At 43.3% G+C, this 20,430-nt stretch overlaps 1 protein-coding gene across 3 annotated transcripts in view; it reads left to right on the top strand.

Annotated features, from left to right (window-relative positions):
• Positions 1-20,430, top strand: part of PRDM5 (PR/SET domain 5) — a 128,676-nt gene that overhangs the window by 21,688 nt on the left and 86,558 nt on the right. For all 3 annotated transcript variants that reach the window (XM_069976820.1, XM_069976819.1, XM_069976818.1), the window contains 4 exons: positions 30-148; positions 4,611-4,690; positions 15,259-15,343; positions 16,001-16,158. In XM_069976820.1, coding sequence (XP_069832921.1) covers positions 30-148; positions 4,611-4,690; positions 15,259-15,343; positions 16,001-16,158 — 442 coding nt within the window. The remainder of the gene's footprint in view (positions 1-29; positions 149-4,610; positions 4,691-15,258; positions 15,344-16,000; positions 16,159-20,430) is intronic.

Here is a 20,430-nt window from a genome sequence, read left to right as displayed (position 1 = left end):
TTTATCGTTAATCGTTTTCTTTATTGCAGCTTTGATCAACACAGAGAAGCCTGCAAGGGAGATGTTAGATTTATATGCAAGTCTGATAGTTGTGGGAAGAAATTTAGAAGCAAAGATGCCCTGAAAAAGCACAAAGAAAACGTACATGGTATGTTCTGGAAATAATTAAGCAAGGTAGCTACTTGTTCAGACAGTCTGTTTTTAAATTTATGTATTCAAAGGAAAAATGAAAAAATAATTAAAGGGGCAGTGGGCAAAAAAGTCACCTGTACCGGCAGCCGCGCAGAGCTGCATCCCGCTCATGGACCCTGTCGGCTGCTTTCTGAGCTCCCCTCGGGCTACATCACAACCCGGCTAACGGATGTCGCGCTCAGCCAGTCAGTGATTGGGCGGGACACTGCTGCAGTCATTGATTGGCTAAAAGGTGGGCTAAATCCCACCCGTCTGTGGCGTCAGGCCCGGGCCCTGATGTACCCAGAACCCGGGAGAAGATGACAGCCAGCAGGGTTTGGGAGCTCTGTGATGTGAAGCTCCAGGAGAGGTAAGCATTTTGACTTATTTATTTTCCCTCTTGCCCGTAATAAATTTTTGGACCATGGATGAAGCATACTTACCTGGCTGCGTTCCAGCATCAATCACTTCTTGTTCTCTTTTGCAGCACTGAAGACAATGCTTAGGGTCCCTGGGAAGCTGGGACACCAGGTCAATCACGCTTAGTGCCAGAATCCCCCTCTTGCTGAGAAATGTTAAACTTAAATGGAAACTGTCAGCTATAATTCATGTTCCAAACTGCTGACATTGTTATTTACCTATTAGGACACATGATATCTTTCATATCTCCATCAGTGCTCCCAGAATGTAAAAAATCTTTTATTCTATAGGATGAAGAGTCAAAGAGACTTTCTCAACCTCCTGAAGTGCAAAAAGTTGTAACACTTTCTTACTAGAGATGGTCGAACAGGGCCGAGGTTCACGTTCGTACGAACCCATACCATTGGCATTTGACTCCTGCTGCCTTCCCGTTCCAGGGGAAAGGTGGAGACAGCCTGAGTATCGCCTGGAAAACAGGAATACAGCCAATTAACTAGGCTGTATCCCTGTTTTCCAGACGGTACTCGGGCTCTCTCCACCTTCCCCACGGAACGGGAAGGCAGCGGGTATCCAATGCCGATGGTTCGGGTTCGTACGAACGTGAACCTCGGCCCTGTTCGATCATCTCTACGTCTTACTCCCACCTCTCATACCTGATACTGCTTGAGTCTCAGCTTCCAGGTGTCAATCAAGCAAGGGGGGGGAGACATTTTAGCTTGCAGCAGATCGGGAGCTTGGAAAAGCTGGAATTATCAAACATGGTGTAAATTGAAACAGGCTCAGTTGCCCCTAGCAACCAATCAGATTCCACCTTTCATTCCTCATAGACTCTTTGGAAAATGAGAGGTGAAATCTGATTGGTTGCTAGGGGCAACCATGCTTCACGGTTGTCCATTATGGCTTCACGTTAAAAATCGCTTCGTCTAATAGGACCCTGAACACACTGTCTCAAAACACCTTCTAAATCTCTGCTTTCTATACTTTTAGCTCTAACAAGGGCTTTTAGGGATCCTTCCCTACCTAACTTCACCTAAAAGCTTTCTCTCCCTGGTAAACAGTCTGTCCCTCTCTAGCTCCAACCTCTCTAGCAAGTGACACAAATCTGAAATTCACTATTCTTATACTCAAAAGGTGACGTAGTTTAGCCAGCCAATCACAGTTAATGCTTTTTTTTTTTTTAACGTCTTGCCTATTCCTAGTGCCTTTCCCTCCCCCCTGCATGTTTATTTACTGGAAAAGCGCCAGGGGTGGGTGGGAGGGTGAATCAAATTTTTAGGCCATTTTTGTTCGAATATTCGAACAAAAACAAATAGCTCGAATAGCGTACTATTCTATCAAATAGCTATTCGACCAAATACTATTTGCTCATCACTAGTTAAAACAGTAGGCACTGACTGGACACACCATCAGACATTTAACTTCACAGAATCCAGAATTCCTGCTGTCTACAAATGACGGATAGACTGTTGTCCTGCGATAACCAGACCGCTTAACAATAGGAGTATGAGAGTACAGGTTCACATGATTGGGACAGAGAAAGGCCTTCTTCTACACAACAGACTTTCCTTTACCCGGCACACATCAGAGGCTTGTCTAGCAGATGTGCCTGACAAGATTTTTTTTTTTTTTTGTCGAGTAATAGCTGTAAATTCTTGACGCCATTTGCAAATTCCAGCACGCATTGGTTACCATTGCGGTCACCATCTGGAGCCTGACACATAAATTCCTAGTCACCTCCCTACTGTTCATGATATTACCACGAAATCCTTGTTTCCCTTCTTGTTATGTCCTACAATTTTTCTACCGTATTGTCCATTTTTTACCAGTAGCTTTTACCCGGTATAAGTACAAAAATATGTATTGGTTTACTTGTGTCCTTAGGTATACTTGGTAATATCAAGCATAAGTGAGAGAGAGGACTCCAGGTCACTTGGGAGTTGGGAAGAAGTTATCATTTCTGCTGTCAGATGATTCTTTTATGCCTTAAGGCCCTATTACACTGAGCGGTTATAGTTTAAAAAGTCGCCATAACGACCGAAAATGAACAATTATCTACCCGTGTAATAACACCCAACGATGAAGGAGGAAAAATCGTGAATCCATGTCTTTCAACATGTTGAAAAATTACCCTTGGTAGTTCGCCGATCGTTCGCAAATCTGTTCGTCTAATAAGTCGTTCACAGACAAAACATGCTGTGTGGGTCGTCCTGAGTAACGATTAATGATCGTAAAAATTATTGTTTATAACAGCAATCAATGAATGTAAAAACATCAGAACTGTTCGCTACTAAATCGCTAGTTATCACTATTGACGGATCGTTATAGCGAATCTTTTACATGATAATCGCTACGTGTAATAGGGCCTTTAGGCTACATTCACACGTCCATAGTGAAGCCAACGGCCATGGACAGCACTACAAATCTCGCCACTTCATTAGCATAGCAATCCCTGGCGCAAATTACGGTCCGCGTTACAGCAGGTCCTATTTCTTTAAAGCACCCATTGCGGTCCTGTACAAAATGGATGTGTGAACGGGGCCATTGAATAACATGGTCCTATGATGTGTGAACAGTGTCGGACTGGCCCACCAAAAGACTGGAGAATCCTCCGGTGGCCCCCCAGCTAGAACCTGCACTAACAATGACTGACATGTTGTTTCTCACTGGTTCTTCAGAGGATCGTTTCCTCTGGTGGGCCCCAGATACCCCAGTCTGACACTGTGTGTAAATGTGGCCTAACTATTCACTTTAAAGGGGTTATCCAGCGCTACAAAAACATGGCCACTTTTCCCCCTCTCTTGTCTCCAGTTCAGGTGTGGTTTTCAATTAAGCTCCATTTACTTCAATGGAACTTTGTTTCAAAAACCCCACCGAATCTTGAGACAACAGTAGGGGGAAAGTGGCCATGTTTTTGTAGCGCTGGATAACCCCTTTAAATGTATTTTTTAAAAAAAAGGAAAAAGGCGTCCCCCTTTTTTTAAAAAAAAAAGACTTCTGTTATTAAAGATTTCAATGCAATGCATTGACGTCTATGGAATGATGGATGTACAATGCACACAGTGTATAAAATAACGGATGTTGTCTTCACGGACGTCAAAATAATGATCATGACAATTATTTTTGGACATCTTTTGCAAACAGCTGTTTTTTTTTTTTTAGTTGTTTACACACAGTTTTTCTTTTTTCACCGTCATTTGACCGTTTTTACTAATAAATTCAATGGACTTTTCAATTAAATACACACCCAAAGGCCAATCAGTCCACCTGAACTAGAATAATGTACCAGCAGCCGCCATTGCACTGACAGGCGGCCAAACAGCGAAATGACGGACGTCACTTTTTATTTTCAAAAACGTAGAGAGGAAAAAAAAACGTTGTGTAAACATAGCCTAGAAGTACATTGATAGACTAGTATTTATGTTTTCTTATGAAGTAAAGTATTTTTTGTGGTTCATTTGGTTTCAGTAGCCAGATGGATCAGAAAAGAGAGGTGACACTTGATACTCTCTGAAAATCTTTGCAAGCTTGAAACCGGAAAATCAGCCAATCCAGCAGTTCTGCTAACTGAAAAGCAGCTAAGAAAAATAATCAGATGTTCCTCGGAATCCCGTAGCATGTGGCTGCTTTCCTGTAGGAGAAATAGCGCTTTGTCAACTGATCATGTTATGGCATCTGCAAATGTTTTGAAAGTAGGAAACGTTGATAGGAATAGTGGCACTTCATACATGTCTGGTCATACTCCTTTATTTGTAAAGCGCTTAAGAACTGGCGGAATGTAATCACTAACAATAAGATTATAATAACGCAAGGCAGCTACAAAAGTGTTTGTTTAAAAAAAAAAAAAAAGTAATAATAATAAATATATATAGATAAATATATATATAAAAAAATCTAAAAAAAAAAAAATTTATATATATATATATATATATAAATATATATATATACTCTTATAGCTGTTTCCCACAGTAGTTCTATCACTCTTTTTCTCTCACTTACGGTGTATTCTTCTTCTTTGCTAGGGAATTCTAAGAAGAGGTTGATGTGCACAGTCTGTAACAAAAAATGCTCGTCCTCAGTTAATCTTCAAGAGCATCGTAAGGTAAGAAAGTATTACCAAATGTAACTCGGGAATGTGTCAGGTCAACATTTTATTAAAGTTCACAATTTACGTTCAAGAATTTAAAGGTTTCTGAAAGTTATATAGATTTGTAATTTACTTCTATTTAAAAATCTCAAGTCTCCCCATACTTATCAGCTGCTGTATGTCCCGCAGGAAGTGGTGTTTTCTTTTCAGTCTGACACGGTGCTCTCTGCTGACACCTCTGTCCATGTCAGGAACTGTCCAGAGCAGGAGAGGTTTTTCTATGGGAATTTTCTGTTGATCTGGACAGAGGTGACGAGAGCACTAAAAACCTGAAAGAATACACCACTTCCTGCAAGACATACAGCAGCTGATAAGTACTGGAATACTGGAGATTTTTAAATAAAATAAATTATAAATCTTTTTTGCTTTCTAAAACCAGTTGATTTGTAAGAAAAAGATTTTTTGCCAGAGTACCCCTTTAAGCAGAGAAAAAATTTTAACGGCATTGCATGAGATCCAAAAAAATAATGCCTGTCTCAATCTGGAAACAGCACCACTGTTATCCATTGCCTCTGTCAGGTATTACAGTCCAGCCCTATTCATCTTAAAGGAGAAGTCCTGCGAAAATTTTTATTATAGTTTTGTATTGCCCCCCAAAAGTTATACAAACTACCAATATACACTTATTATGGGAAATGCTTATAAAGAGCTTTTTTCCCTGCACTTACTATTGCATCAAGGCCTCACTTCCTGGATAACATGGTGGTGATGTCACTTCCTGGATAACATGGTGGTGATGTCACTTCCTGGATAACATGGTGATGTCACGACCCGACTCCCAGAGCTGTGTGCGCTGTGGCTGCTGGAGAGAATGATGGCAGAGGGACACTGAACATCCCTCTGCCATCATCCTCTCCAGCAGCCACAGCCCGCACAGCTCTGGGAGTCGGGTCGTGACATCACCATGTTATCCAGGAAGTGACATCCCCATGTTATCCAGGAAGTGACATCGCCATGTTTATCCAGGAAGTGACATCGCCATGTTATCCAGGAAGTGACATCACCATGTTATCCAGGAAGTGAAGCCTTGATGCAGTAGTAAGTGCAGGGGAAAAAGCACTTTATAAGCATTTCCCGTAATAAGTGTATATTTGTAATTTGTATAACTTTTGGGGGCCAATACAATACTTTAATAAAAATTTTCGCTGGACTTCTCCTTTAAGGACATCCTTGGTGTAGAATAATTGTCTGCATTTCAGCACACAACTACATTGTGGCTATGTTGCTCACGCCCAGTAGAAAATGCTACCATATAACACCCACATTTATTTTCCCTCTCCTTGTCTTTTCTGTGGTCCCAGACATCACACATCATTTACTGTTAATATCCCCTCTGCTCCCTGACTTATCCCCTCTGCTCCCTGACTCTCTGCCTCCATCTCTGTTTCAAGAGGGATCTTGTTTCACATGCTGGACATGAAGGAATACAGAGTCAGCGAGGAGAGGAACAGCAGACAGGTCTCTGTTGCAGATCTGTGTTGTGCATGAAACACCAAGTAGTTAAAACACAACCTTACACCTTGTTAAGTCCCAGTGCAGAGCTAGGCAAGGAAATAAATAACTATTTCAGAGCAATGGTTGTATCTTCTGGTGAGTATTCAGACACTAAGGCTGGGTTCACACTATGTTTTTGCAATCTGTTTTTTTGTGTGCATCCGTTTTGATTCGTTTTTTTTCTATTGACTTCCATTTAAAAAAAAAAAAAAAAAAAACGGATCAAAACAGTTTTTTCAACGGACACAAACGTAGCTGACCCTACTTTTGTGTCCGTTAAAAAAAACGGATCCGTTTTGTTTTGTTTTTTTACAATTGAAGTCAACGAAAAAACTAATCAAAACGGGTGCACACAAATTCATCCGTTTTTTTCATCCGTTTTTTGAAAAACTGTGTGCATCAGTTTTGATCCGTTTTTCCATTTACTTCCATTATAAAGAAAAAAAGCAGATCAAAATGGATCCTTTTTTTTGCGTACACAAAAACGTGGTCGACCTAATTTGTGTCCATTAAAAAAAAAACTGATCCATTTTGATCAGTTTTTTTTTTTTTTTTAATAATGGAAGTCAATGGAAAAATGGATCAAAACGGATGCACTCAGTTGCACCAATTTTTTTCATCAGTTTTTCATCCGTTTTTTGCAAAAAATGGATTGCAAAAATGTAGTGTGAACCCAGCCTTACTTCTAACTAGACATGAGCAAAGCAGCCTGAAATTCGTTTCAGGAGCTTTGCAAATTTTTGGTCAAACTTGGATTACAGAAGGGGGAATTTGTTAAAGCGTGTTGTTGTAAAAGTGTCAAAAATCCCAATTTTAAAAAAAATGTCAATCAATCATCCAATTTCCGCCATTCCTCTCCTTTTTGTCTCTATATCCCTCTGTTAGTCTCTCCCTGCTCTGCTGTAACTGCCTGCTGCCATCCTGCTCTCTCCTCCACACACAGCTGACTTGCCGCCACCATTACTGAACCATTAGAGGGGGAGGTGCTAACATCACAGAGGGGCCTGTAGCTGATTGGACAGGCGCTAGGGATTATGGTTATTCCCTTTCTCCCACCCAGTGATGCTCCAGCTATTTAGTTTTTTTGCATATTTCCTTAACAAATCGGTAGGAATTCACTTCGCTCATCTCTACTTTTAACGTACCCAAAAATATTGTCAACCATTTTTTTGTGTACGCAAAAAAAATGCATCCGTTTTGTTCCTTTTTTTTTTTATGGGAAAACAGATTGCACACAATTACATCCATTTCTTCATCATTTTTTTTTTTTTATAAACGTATATGCTAAAACGCAGTGTGAACCCAACCTAACACATATATTATAACAGAGAATTGCAGTAATATAAGCCATGTTGTTAGAAAATGCACAGAAATATTAGACGAGTAACATGAGATAAATGGCGATTTAATAACCTGACTGTACTGGTTTCCGGAAACGTCTAAATCAATGCTTTGCTATAGGGAATGTTTACAATACGGTTCTTTACCACCGTTAATTAAACTTGGCTTTAGGACCTTGTGCACATTAAGGTTTCCAGGTAGGGAAGAGACTGATTAGACTTGGAGATGTTTCTAAATCATTCCACACGTGGGCTGGATGTCATCCTTCATTGTCAGCTGTTACAGAGCCGTCACCTGAGCAGTGACATGACAGTGGACATGGGGTCTAATCAATGACTTTCCCTCTTAACCCTTTCACCGCCAGTGACACAAGCTAAAAAGCATTTTAGGAACACGGACATTTTTCCTTTGATTTTATCCTTGGAATTAAAGCTAGAAAGCTAGCCGAGGCTGACTGACTTACTTTTTTTTTTTTTTTCTTCCTTGCATTTTAATGGCACTCATGGGAGAAAGGGAAATCCCAATGAGGTCATTACTGGGATTTTCTGTTTAACGTCTTTGACATTCAGGTCTATCATGTATCCTACAAAAACATGTTACTAGAATCACAGCAATCAAACCTAATGAAAAATACATAAAAGCAATACAACATTAACCAATAATGCTAAGGCAAAATAAGAATTTTCAAATATTTGACTTCATACACATAGACCCCCCCCCCTTCCCCATCAATATATAGTATATGATCAAATGGGCAGTAATAACAGTTTGGTACAAATATCAAATACAGTGGTACCTTGATTTAAGAGTAACTTGGTTTAAGAGCATTTTGGTTTAAGAGCTCACAGTTTTTCAAAATTGTGACTTGGTGTAAGAGCATTGCTTTGGTTTAAGAGCTCCCTGTGCTGGGCAGGACGGAGAGTGGAGGAGGGGCATGGTCTGCATAGCGGGGTCTACAGCTCTGTACTCTGACCCAGGAAGTCTCCCTCACCTTCCAAATCATAGCAGATCCACTTCAGGCTGTGGCTTACATCAGGGGACAGGACTGTGGAGGTAATCTCTCCATAGCTGTAACCCCTCTCTCCCTGGACAGAGAGCGCTGCATGTATGCGCCCACATATACCCTGCTCATTCCTTCATACTCCCTGCAGTCTCTACCAGTCCTTGTGTTTCTCATCCTCTCCATTACTGTACAGTAACTTATAATATCATATTCTGCTGTTTCTGAATGTTTGTTTAATCTGTTTTACATGTTATTCAGAATAATAAACCATTATTTTTGGGGTGTGGAACCAATTGTCTGCATTTCTATGATTTCTTATGGGAAAATTTGCTTTGGTTTTAGAGTGGATTTGGATTACAAGCGCCGTCCCAGAATGAATTATGCTCGTAATCAAAGACACCGCTGTATATGTCATTAATAATACGAACTTTAATAATAATACAAACACATACATATATTACCTTTTAATAGTTTGGATTTAGACAGAATAATGGTACCTTTAACTACAAATATATAGGCAACGCTGGAAATGTACAAACTTGCACATTTTATTGTCAAAATTAAATTTCAGGCTAAAATACAGTACATGGTTAAAGGAATACTAAGTGTAAATCTTTCAGGTGTAATATACTCTTGTTTTATGCCTTGTGCAGAGTCTTAGTGGGAGGTACATCACACTCAGCGGGGGACACAGACTGTATAGTGCCCCTGTGCAATTAAAGTACTTGGATCCCCCCATAATCTAATCATATCCTCACCCTCCTTCTCTATATAAGTGATTACAGTGCAGTTACATCCAGTGACACACAAGGGGTATCTTCTCTGAGCCAAACACAGATGGGGTTGTTCACTTCTTTTTTTTCTTCCCCATCTGTCCTTGAACATCAAGAACACTACCAGCCACAAATGTCTGCAGAATCTGCCTGACAAAAATTTTAGGTTCTCTGCTACAGCAACATCCTCACCTCTAGACAAACTCCCCATCTTTTATGCCCCATACAGTAAAAGGTGCCCCCTTTGTGCCTCCATATAATAGGCCCTTTCTATGTCCCTATATAGTTGTTAGGCCCCCTCCCCACCACCATGTCCCCTCTGTTCCCCATATAGTATGTAGGCCCTCCTCTGTGTCCCAATGAAAATAAACTAACTTAGTTTCCAGTGCAGACAGTGTCTGTGTGAGAAGTTCCTGACGGCCTCTATCAGGCGCACAGCACAGACATTGGGGTCCACTGGAGGATTTTTTGGTGGGCCCTTATGTCTGTGCTGTATATACTGTAGGAGTAAGAAATGTCAGTAACCTTCTGCAGTGTTCCTTCATTTCCCTGTTACGATAACTCGGTTATCTGAAAAAAGTTAATGGCTTGCTCCTTTAAATGAACTTCCTACATGGTTAAAATTAGCATACATGTGAGGCCCAGGGAATTGTTTCCAGAAGTCATGACTCTTTGTAATTTGTGGGAAGTTGTTGTGGAAAAGTTAAGAAACACAGTAAAGAAATGAAAATGCTTAGAGGATTCTTTTCTAGTTTATTTTTTAAACAGATTCATATTTGGTGTGTTTCAGCTACAAACACTAAAACAATTGATCTAAATAATCTAATTGCCTGTAGCAATCAAGTGAAGATAACATTGATTAATGCAGTACATAGGTACTGCACTGATCTTTATGCACAAGTATTGTATTGCTCATAGAAGTCCCATAGGGAGACAATTATAATTTTTTTTTTTTTTTTAAATAATATGTAAAAATTCCTGTCCTATATTAACCCCTAGACGGCCCAGGACGTAGAGTTACGTCATGGAAGTCTGTCACCAGACGACCCTGGACGTAACTCTACGTCCTGGGTGTTTCTCCGGCTATGAAGCAGGTGGGGGCTGGCTGCAATCAGCAGCCGGGACCTCACCGGTAAAGACACGCTGCAGCGATCGCGCTGCCGCGTGTCATTAACCCCTTAAACGACACGATCGCGGCGCGGCCGCGGCGTTTAAGTGTAAGTGACAGGGGAAGTCCCCTGTCACTTACTGATCGGGACCCCCCGCAGTGTGACTGCGGTGGTCCCGATCGTTAAAACGGACCACCGGAGGTCTCTCACCTGCCTCCATGCGGTCCGATCGGCGATCTGCTGCACTGAGCCTGCACAGGCAGGCTCAATGAGCAGATCGCCGATAACACTGATCAATGTTATGCCTATGGCATAGCAATGGTCAGTGTAGAAATCAAAGTAGTGAATGTAAAAGTCCCCCAAAGGGACTTCAAATGTGTAAAAAAAAAAAAAAGTTAAAAACACCAATACACTACCATAAAAACCCTCCCCCAATAAAAGTTTAAATCACCCCCCTTTCCTATCATATAAATAAAACATAGAAAAATAAATAAACATATAATATACCGTAGCGTGCGTAATTGTCAGATCTATTAAAGTATAACAAGCGTCATTGCGAATGGAGAATGGCGTAGACGAAAAGAGGGAAAAAGAGTGCGCAGATTACCGATTTTATGTTACATTATATATATAAAAAAATTCATAAAAAGTGATCAAAACATCCGATCTTCACAAATATTAATAAAAACTAGAGATCATGGCGGAAAAAATGACGCCCCAAACAGCCCCATAGGTGAAAAAATAAAACCCGTTATAAGCGTCACAATAGGGCCATTATATTATTAACTAATTGCCAAAAAAAATATATATAACATTAGAGAATCTGTGTAACCTGCATGTGGTTGTGTTCGGACTGACCTATAGAATAATGGTATCATGTCGCTTTTACCATATAGTGCATTACGTAGACACAGGAACCCCCCAAACGTTACCATATTGCATTCTTTTTTACGATTTCACCTATTTATATCTTCATAAATAATATATTTGGGATTCCATCATACAAGTTATGGTAAAATGAATGACGCCATTACAAAGTACAACTATTCCTGTAACAAATAAGCACTTACATGGCCTGTAGATAGAAAACTGAAAGTGCTAGAGCTCTTAGAAGGGGAGGAGGGAAAAATGAAAGCGCAATGATAAAATTTGCGCGGTCCACTGGGTCATTTTGGGCCTGGTCCTCAAAGGGTTAAAAGTTTAAATCACCCCCATTTTCCTATTTTTTTTTGTTTAAAAAAGGTAAATATAAACAAAAAATATTAAACATATTTAGTATCGCTGCATACAGAATCACCCAAATTTATTACATCCGTGATCTCACACAGTAAACTATATAAGCACATAAACTTGCCATATTGCAAAATTGCTGATTTTTGGTCACATCTAGAGATCCGGCGCAGGCACACTGACTCGGCAGGCCTTCTTCTAGCCTAGTGCTGGATCAGGTCGCAACGGCATATGTGTAAAGGAGAGAGGATGCAGTTGCAGCCAAAGGGAGTCACTATGGTATGCTGGGGGTCAGCAACAGGCGGTTAGAGGCGGTGCAGAGCCAGGCGCGTCACTGCCATTGGGCAGGGGTGGTGCAAGGAGGACACACCACAGAAGCAGAGTTGGATTGGCAACGTCATTGCAGATGCGCCCGGTGGGAGAACAGTGACGCATGCGCAGTGACAGCTTACACAGTGCCGTCGGCCTGGGGGTGGAATAAGAATCCAGGGGGAGCGGAGAGCAACACCACATAGGCGGTGCTGGCCTAGGGCACGAGCACTCTAGGCCCCGCCTCTTTAACATGGCTACACCCCAACAAAGGTTGGATTTTTGGCCTCACCAAAGCAGCACCAGCGTTTTTGAAAACACCACCAGAAAGGATTTCAGTGCAGCTACACAAAGGTATAAGTAGTTTGGGGGGGCTGCACAGTGGGTACAGAGTCGCTTTAAACTCCTGCACTGTAAATGAACATCGCTGCAGCCTGTGCCTGTGTCATCCACGGTGGGTCCCGGCTGTCAGTGATAGCTGGGGACCCGCCGCAACTGTCAGCACTGAAGCCGCACTCTGGTGCTGACAGTTAACCCTATAGATACTGCGGTCGGCACAACCGCAGCAACTATAGGGCTTCAGACAGAGAATTCTCCCTCTACAGAGGGAGAATTCTCTGTCTGGTGACCATCGGGGCACTGCGATGTGGTTGCAGAGTCCTGATGGTAGCCATGGATGCCGGAAGCCTTAAGCTTCTGGTGTCCTGGCTAAAGAGGCTGACGGAGAAGGGAGGGAGGTAATGTTACAGGCTTCTAACAGCGGCAGGGGAGAGAGGGGAGGGGGAAGACCTAGGGACTTCAAAATGACTTGGGCATTGAGGCATTAATGACCCATGGCCTTGAAAGGGTTAATCTGCTCAGCTCCTCCCGCTCTATACCATGCTGCCTGCAGATTGGACTGCATTTGTAATGTTACAGGTGTAGTTTAAACATCTGTGAAAGCTATATTACGGCTCAGAGCAACTTGGAGGTTTACAACAACATCATTTGGTCATGTGCATGAATCCTTACGGAATACTGTAAAATACTCAGAAATATGACATATTGTCATCATGTAACTACCCTGTTAGCTCATAGAAAGTTACATTTTCCCATTTGTAATGAGACCCCTGATTACAAGTGTGTTTTTTTCCAATTGTGCATAGCAAATTGTGGCCTTCACTTGAGTTTCCTGTTTCAGGCCGCAGCGCTGCCAGATGTGGGAACAAAGCTTCAGTAAACGCTATACTCCAAAGTGTTACGTCTCGTTTTATCCAATTTACACTATTTACTTTGACTTAACATCCCTCTTCACTGTGTTATCGGAAGAAGTAAACAGAGCGCTCTGATCTGCAATTGGTATAATTACGCTGCCTTTGATAGGGAAAACGATACACTTTAGTGTTTATTAGGATGGTTTATGTGTCGGTGTCATCAGCTGATTAATGTTTGCTATGGTTAGAAGGTGGTTGTATCTAGTGCCGAAATGTCGTTTTCTTTTCATGCTAATCTATAGGAATTCGCTATTTTCAGTCTTTTTCTATTTGGTTCTGGAAAACCGAGATAAGGGAACACGTAATAAGATTATACAGTATAAATTTAACAGGTTGAAGAATTGCAGTAGCAAACCTACATGTAAGCTTGTAAATATCGCAATGCTAGGTTTATAGTAATTAAATTAGTTAAAAACCAATCCTATATCCTTAGGTCTCTTGTACACAGATTTTTTACCCCATTTATTTCCCCTTCTTAAAAGGTAAAAAAAAAAACCTGATTATAATTTTTTTTATAAGTGTATCTGGTGGCATTTCTTTTCTTTTAAATTTGCAGCATGTTTTTTTTTTTGTAATTTTTAAAGTTAAATTTAGAAGCCTTAGAGTCTTATTACGCGGGCTGACTATGGCCCAACCATTTTAGTAAATGGGCACCGATTGCTAGATCGGTGCTCATTTACTGGACCTGTTATGCTGCGTTTACACGTAATGATTATCGTGCGAATTTGCACGATAACGATTGAATTCGAACGATAATCGTACGTGTAAACGCAGCGAACGATCAAACGACTAGCGAGAAATCGTTCATTTTGATCATGTTCTTAAATCGTCGTTGATTGGTCGCAAAAAATTCGCAGATTGTTCCGTGTGAACAGTTGTTCACCGATTTAACCAATGTGTGAGATAGGCTTAAGCAATCGCAAAACGAATTTTCCATATGATATATCGTACCGTCTAAACACTGATCGTTATGAAAAAAAAAAACGTTACTCCGACATCGTTAATCGTACGATCGGGCCAATTATCGTTTCGTGTAAACGCAGCATTAGGGTCCTATTACACGGGCTGACTATGGCCCGATCATTTTAGTAAACGAGCGCTGATCTGCTAGATCGGAGCTCGTTTACTGGACCTATTATGGTGCGTTTACATGGAACGATTTATTATCGTTCGAATTTTCACGATAACGATCGCATTTGAGCGGTAATCGGCTTGTGTAAACACTGATCGTTATAAAAAACACATTGTTACTTCTAAATCGTTAATGGTTCGATTGGCCGAATTATCTCTCTGTGTAAAAGGACCATTAGCCTGATAATTGGGCAGTAAGGGCTGCAAGGACATCGTTTGCGGAATGAAAATTCTGCTGCGAGCATGTAAACCTATTCAAACTGAGTGTCTGGAATTGCATCAGATTTTACTGCGGAACTAGAAGCGTAAAAACCGCTGTGAATTCCGTTATGTGTGAGTCCACCCTTCAAATGAATAAAAATGAAAAAAATTAAAATAAATAAATCACAATGTGAATCTATCCTAAATAGCTACCGTACGTTCCTGTGTGATCCCTACATGACCAAGGTGGATTTTTACCAAACTATAAATGTTCCCACTAAACATTGCAAACAGAAATCTTCAGGACCTGACACAGGAAGCCCATTGAGAAGTAGGCTGGGTTCACACTACGCTTTTGCAATTCGTTTTTATCCGGATGCATTTGTGTGCATCCGTTTTGATCAGTTTTTCCATTGATTTCCATTATCAAAAAAACGGATGCACACAAATGCATCAGCCTTAGTATTTTTGTAATATAATGAACTATGTTTATTTATTTATTTCTCATGAAGCCATATTACGCCTTTTAACGTATAGATTCATCCTTTATTCTGTATTCTGTTTTTTCACATTCTGCAAGAAGAAGCCATGTGAGAATTCAGATTATAGCTAGGAAGGAATCTCCAGCGCTTAATACATGCAGTGTGAGAACAATCACATTTTTAACATCATTTTGCAGGTTCATGAGATCTATGAGTGTCAGGACTGTGACAAGAAATTCATATCGGCTAACCAGCTAAGACGGCACATGATAACTCATTCAGGTAAAATCACCCTTCCCCCTTGTGCATCTATTTACACGAATAGTACAGTGAAATATTGTACACGAATAGTACAGTGAAATATTGTATTGTCTATACGCACTGACATGTACACTAGCACACTATAAAGCAGGCGTAGGAAACCTTGGCTCTCCAGCTGTTGCAAAACTACAACTCTCATCATGCCTGGACAGCCAAAGCTTTAGCTTTGGCTGTCCAGGCATGATGGGAGTTGTAGTTTTGTAACAGCTGGAGAGCCAAGGTTCCCTGCCTTATAGAGTGCTAGTGTACATGTCAGTGCGTATAGACAATACAATATTTCACTGTACTATTCGTGTCCATATTTTGGAAGAAATCATTGTATTATCAATAAAATGCATTGCACATCTTCCTACTTAAGGCTTCTTTGAAGTCGTTCTTTTGATTTAAGCTAGTTAATGCGATATCGGTTTGGAAAGATTATTGGGAAGAATGTGGCGGTGTCTCGCTATTTCATCCACTATGAACCATTGTGTTATAGAGGGCATTAGATGCTTTTCGAATTGGTTAATCTTAATTGGACTGACTTAAATTCAGTACTCTCTCCGGAGCAGACTGTTTGCCTTTCATCTTCTTAAACGTACAACAGATTGACATGTCGCCAATCATTTCCCCCTGCAGAGAAGCGCCCATACACCTGCGAGGTTTGCTGTAAGTCCTTCAAACGGCTGGATCAAGTGACCGCACACAAAATAATCCACAGCGAGGACAAACCATACCAGTGCAAACTCTGCGGGAAAGGATTCGCCCATAGGAACGTTTACAAGAATCACAAAAAGGTAAATAACTCAATCATTTACAGTCTTTGATGCCGAATGGTAAAATGCTGAAAAATAAAAATCAAAAAAGTTCAAAAGGAGATAATAGATCACATGTGTCATAAAACACTAAAGTATCAGGGCTTAACAACTTTGCCAAACAAAAAACAATAAACAGAACACTAAAATTGCTTTAATGTATAGGAAAAATAAATGGGGTTTTTGTTTTGGCATTCGTGTACTTATCCAATGAGAGGTTTTCATTAAGCATTATGCACATGGCTACATTGCAGTTCCAATTTCTGAGGACTCTCATTCTAGTGCTTGTGGCCTTGTATAGTCTACCCCTGCATTTTCTGGGTTCAGATTGTTTTATTTTATTTTTTTTAGTCCATTTTTTCATCCATTTTTTTGCAAAAATATGGATAAAAACAGATGAAATATTCTGGGCTACCCTAAGGCCATATTATTAGAGATGAGCGAACCAGGTTCGGGTTCGAGTCGATCCGAACCCGAACGTTCGGTATTTGATTAGCGGTGGCTGCTTGGATAAAGCTCTAAGGTTGTCTGGAAAACATGGATACAGCCAATGACTATATCCATGATTTCCATATAGCCTTAGGGCTTTATCCAACTTCAGCAACCACCGCTAATCAAATGCCGAAAGATCGGGTTCGGATCGACTCGAGCATGCTCCAGGTTCGCTCATCTCTACATATTATCTTTCTGCCTTTTGTCATATAACAGATGTTGGCTATGTTCACACAATGTTTTTTCAGCTCCGTTTAAAATGACGTCCGTTATTTTAAGGCTAAAATAACGGACATCATTTAGCAGCCTTGCCTCCCCTGCAATAACTGATGTTTGCGCATTATTCTAGTTTGGTAAGGGTTAGAGATGAGCGAATCTGGAGCATGCTGGAGTCCATTCGAACCCGAACTTTCGGCATTTGATTAGCGGTGGCTGCTGAAGTTGGATAAAGCCTTAAGGCTATGTGGAAAACATGGATATAGTCATTGGCTGTATCCATGTTTAGCAGCCCCAGCTAATCAAATACCGAACGTTCGGGTTCGGATCGACTCGAACCCGAACCCGGTTCGCTCATCTCTAGTAAGGTTCCATTTACACAGAAAGATTATCTGACAGATTATCTGCCAAAGATTTGAAGCCAAAGCCAGAAACAGACTATAAGCAGAGATCAGGTCATAAAAGAAAGCCTGAGATTTCTCCTCTTTTTAAATCCATTCCTGATAATCTTTCTGTTGTAGCCTGGGTGACGTAGACAGGGGGTATTAGGGTAGCAGTCCAAGCGCAATTTAAGGTAGCAGTCCAGGTTTTATTTCTTAAAACTTAAAGCGTAACTGTCATTTCAGGGTCATTTTTCTGAAAACATTAAATATCAACAGTACAAGCGATTTTAAGAAACTCTGTAATAGGTTTTATGTATTAAGGTTACAAACCCACTTGGCGGGTCTGCAGCGTATTGGCGGGTCCCCTCGCTGCGTATTTGCAGCGAGACTCGCTGTAGATCTCGGCCCTATACTTTTAATGGCAGACAAACACGCAGCAGGGATGTACATCCCTGCTGCGAGTTTGTCTGCAGCCCACCCCATTAACCCCCCTGCCGCCGGAGCTGATACTTCACCTGATCCCGGCTCCGGCGGTTCCCAATGTCTTCAGCAAGCCAGAGCAGGAACCAGGTGAAGTATATGCTCCAGCCAGCCGCCCGCAGCCCCTTTAACACCTCCCGCAGCCCCGGCCGCCCGATCGTCCGCCCGCAGCACCGATCGCACGCCCCCCCCAATCGCCCCCCTGCAGCCCCGGCAGCACCGATCGCCCCCCTGCAGCCCCCATCAGGGGGGGCGTGCGAGCGATCGGTGCTGCAAGGGGGCGATTGGGGGGAGGCGTGCGATCGGTGCTGCGGGGGGGGGGGGGGGGGGGGGGGTTTTGCAATCGGCGGCCGGGGCTGTGGGAGGTGTTAAAGGGGCTGTGGGCGGCTGGCTGGAGCATATACTTCACCTGGTCCCCGCTCTGGCTTGCTGAAGACATCGGGAACCGCCGGAGCCGGGATCAGGTGAAGTATCAGCTCCGGCGGCTGGAGGGTTAATGGGGTGGGCTGCAGACAAACTCGCAGCAGGGATGTACATCCCTGCTGCGTGTTTGTCTGCCATTAAAAGTATAGGGCCGAGATCTGCAGCGAGGGGACTCGCTGCAGACCCGCCAAGTGGGTTTGTAGCCTAAGGGTATAAACACACACACCGTATACGCAGCGTATTTACTGCTGCGATACGCAGCAAATACGCAACAAATACGCAGCAGATTAGATCTAAATAACTGAACACAGCATCAAATCTGCACCATCAAATCTGCTGTGTATTTGCTGCGTATACGGTGTGTGTGTTTGTACCCTTAAAGAGTTTCCTTCTGGACTGAAAAAGCAATCTCCCAGCCTCCCCCCTCACATCAAATGAAGCAGGATTTCTGTGTCCATTATGTGGCTATGGAGAGGGGAAGGGCTGTTAGGAGTGACTGAGCACGGAGGATTTCTGCACAGCACAACACCCTGCAATCTTCTCTCAGTAAGTTCATAGATAAGCACTGACCTTTCTGACCCCAGAATCCTGCGTTTTAGGCAGTAGTGGATTATAATAGGGGCGCTTCGGGCGGCAGCCCGGGGCCCATGACCACCCAAAAAGACTTATACTTTCAGCGGTGTACTGTCTCCTGGCTACACTTCCACCATGATTTGCAAAAAAATCACTGTTTTTTTTATGGCAATTTTGCACAAATCAGGACATCATGACATTATCTGTCCTGTACTATGAACGCCAGGCTAGTGCTGCCATAGTTACAGTGGGGTGGGGGGGGGGGGCAGGCTTGGTAAACAGCCCCGGGCCTATGGTAAAGTTAATCCACCCCTGGTTTTAGGTGCCCAGACAGTCTACAAACAGCTGACCTTCAGGTCACCTCTTCCTGCTCCCTCATCTCCCTCAGCCCCTCCCCCCTTCATAGGCTTACAAATAGGCTTTGCAAAAAATTCGCAGATCGTTCCATGTGAACAGTCGTTTGCCGATTTAACCAATGTGTGAGATAGGCTTTAAGCGATCGCAAAACGAATTTCCGTATGATATATCGTACCGTCTAAACGCTGATGGTTATGAAAAAAAAATCGCTACTCCGACATCGTTAATTGTACGATCGGGCGAATTATCGTTCCGTGTAAACGTAGCATTAAGGGTACAAACACACACGGCATATACGCTGCGTATTTACTGCTGCGATACGCAGCAGATACGCAGCAGATTAGATCTAAATAACTGAACACAGTATCAAATCTGCTGCGTATCTGCTGTGTGTGTTTGTACCCTAAGGGTACAAACCCACTTGCCGGATCTGCAGCGAGTCTCCTTGCTGCGTTTTTGCAGCGAGACTCGCTGCAGATCCCAGCCCTATACTTTCATTAGCAGAGAAACTCGCAGCAGGGATGTACATCCCTGCTGCGATTTTGTCTGCAGCCCTCCCCATTAACCCTCTAGCCGCCGGACATTATACATTACCAGGTCCTCGTTCCTACTTGCTTCGGGGCTCCCGGTGTCTTCACGGCCCGCCCGGCCAATCAGTGCGCTGCGGCGGGGCAGCGCACTGATTGGCCGGGCGGAACGTGCCGGGAGTCGCCAAAGCAAGCAGGAGCGGGGACCTGGTAATGTATATCCTGCCCGCCCCCCCCCCTGCAGCCCCGATCGCCCCCGACCGCATGATCGCCCCCCGCACCCCCCGGCCGCATGATCGCCCCCCGCAGCCCCGGCCGTACGATAGCCCCCGGCCGCACGATCGCCCCCCCCGCAGCCCCCTGCAGCCCCGATCGCCCTTCGCAGCCCCTGGCCGCATGATCGCCCCCTGCACCCCCCGGCCACACGATCGCCCCCCGCACCCCTGGCCGCACGATCGCCCCCCGCAGCCCCCGGCCGCACAATTGCCCCCCGCACCCCCCGGCCGCACGATCGCCCCCCGCACCCCCCGGCCGCACGGGCTGCGGGGGGCGATCGTACGGCCGGGGGGTGCGGGGGGCGATCGTGTGGCCGGGGGCTGCGGGGGGGCGATCATGCGGCCGGGGGCGATCGGAGCTGCAGGGGGGCGGGCAGGATATACATTACCAGGTCCCCGCTCCTGCTTGCTTCGGCGGCTCCCGGCACGTTCCGCCCGGCCAATCAGTGCTCTGCCCCGCCGCAGCGCACTGATTGGCCGGGCGGGCCGTGAAGACACCGGGAGCCCCAAAGCAAGCAGGAACGGGGA

Source organism: Dendropsophus ebraccatus, chromosome 7 (assembly GCF_027789765.1).
Source record: "Dendropsophus ebraccatus isolate aDenEbr1 chromosome 7, aDenEbr1.pat, whole genome shotgun sequence".
Lineage (NCBI taxonomy): Eukaryota > Metazoa > Chordata > Amphibia > Anura > Hylidae > Dendropsophus > Dendropsophus ebraccatus.
The sequence above is the reverse complement of the archived record's forward strand: the minus strand, read 5'-3'. Positions and strand labels throughout refer to the sequence as shown.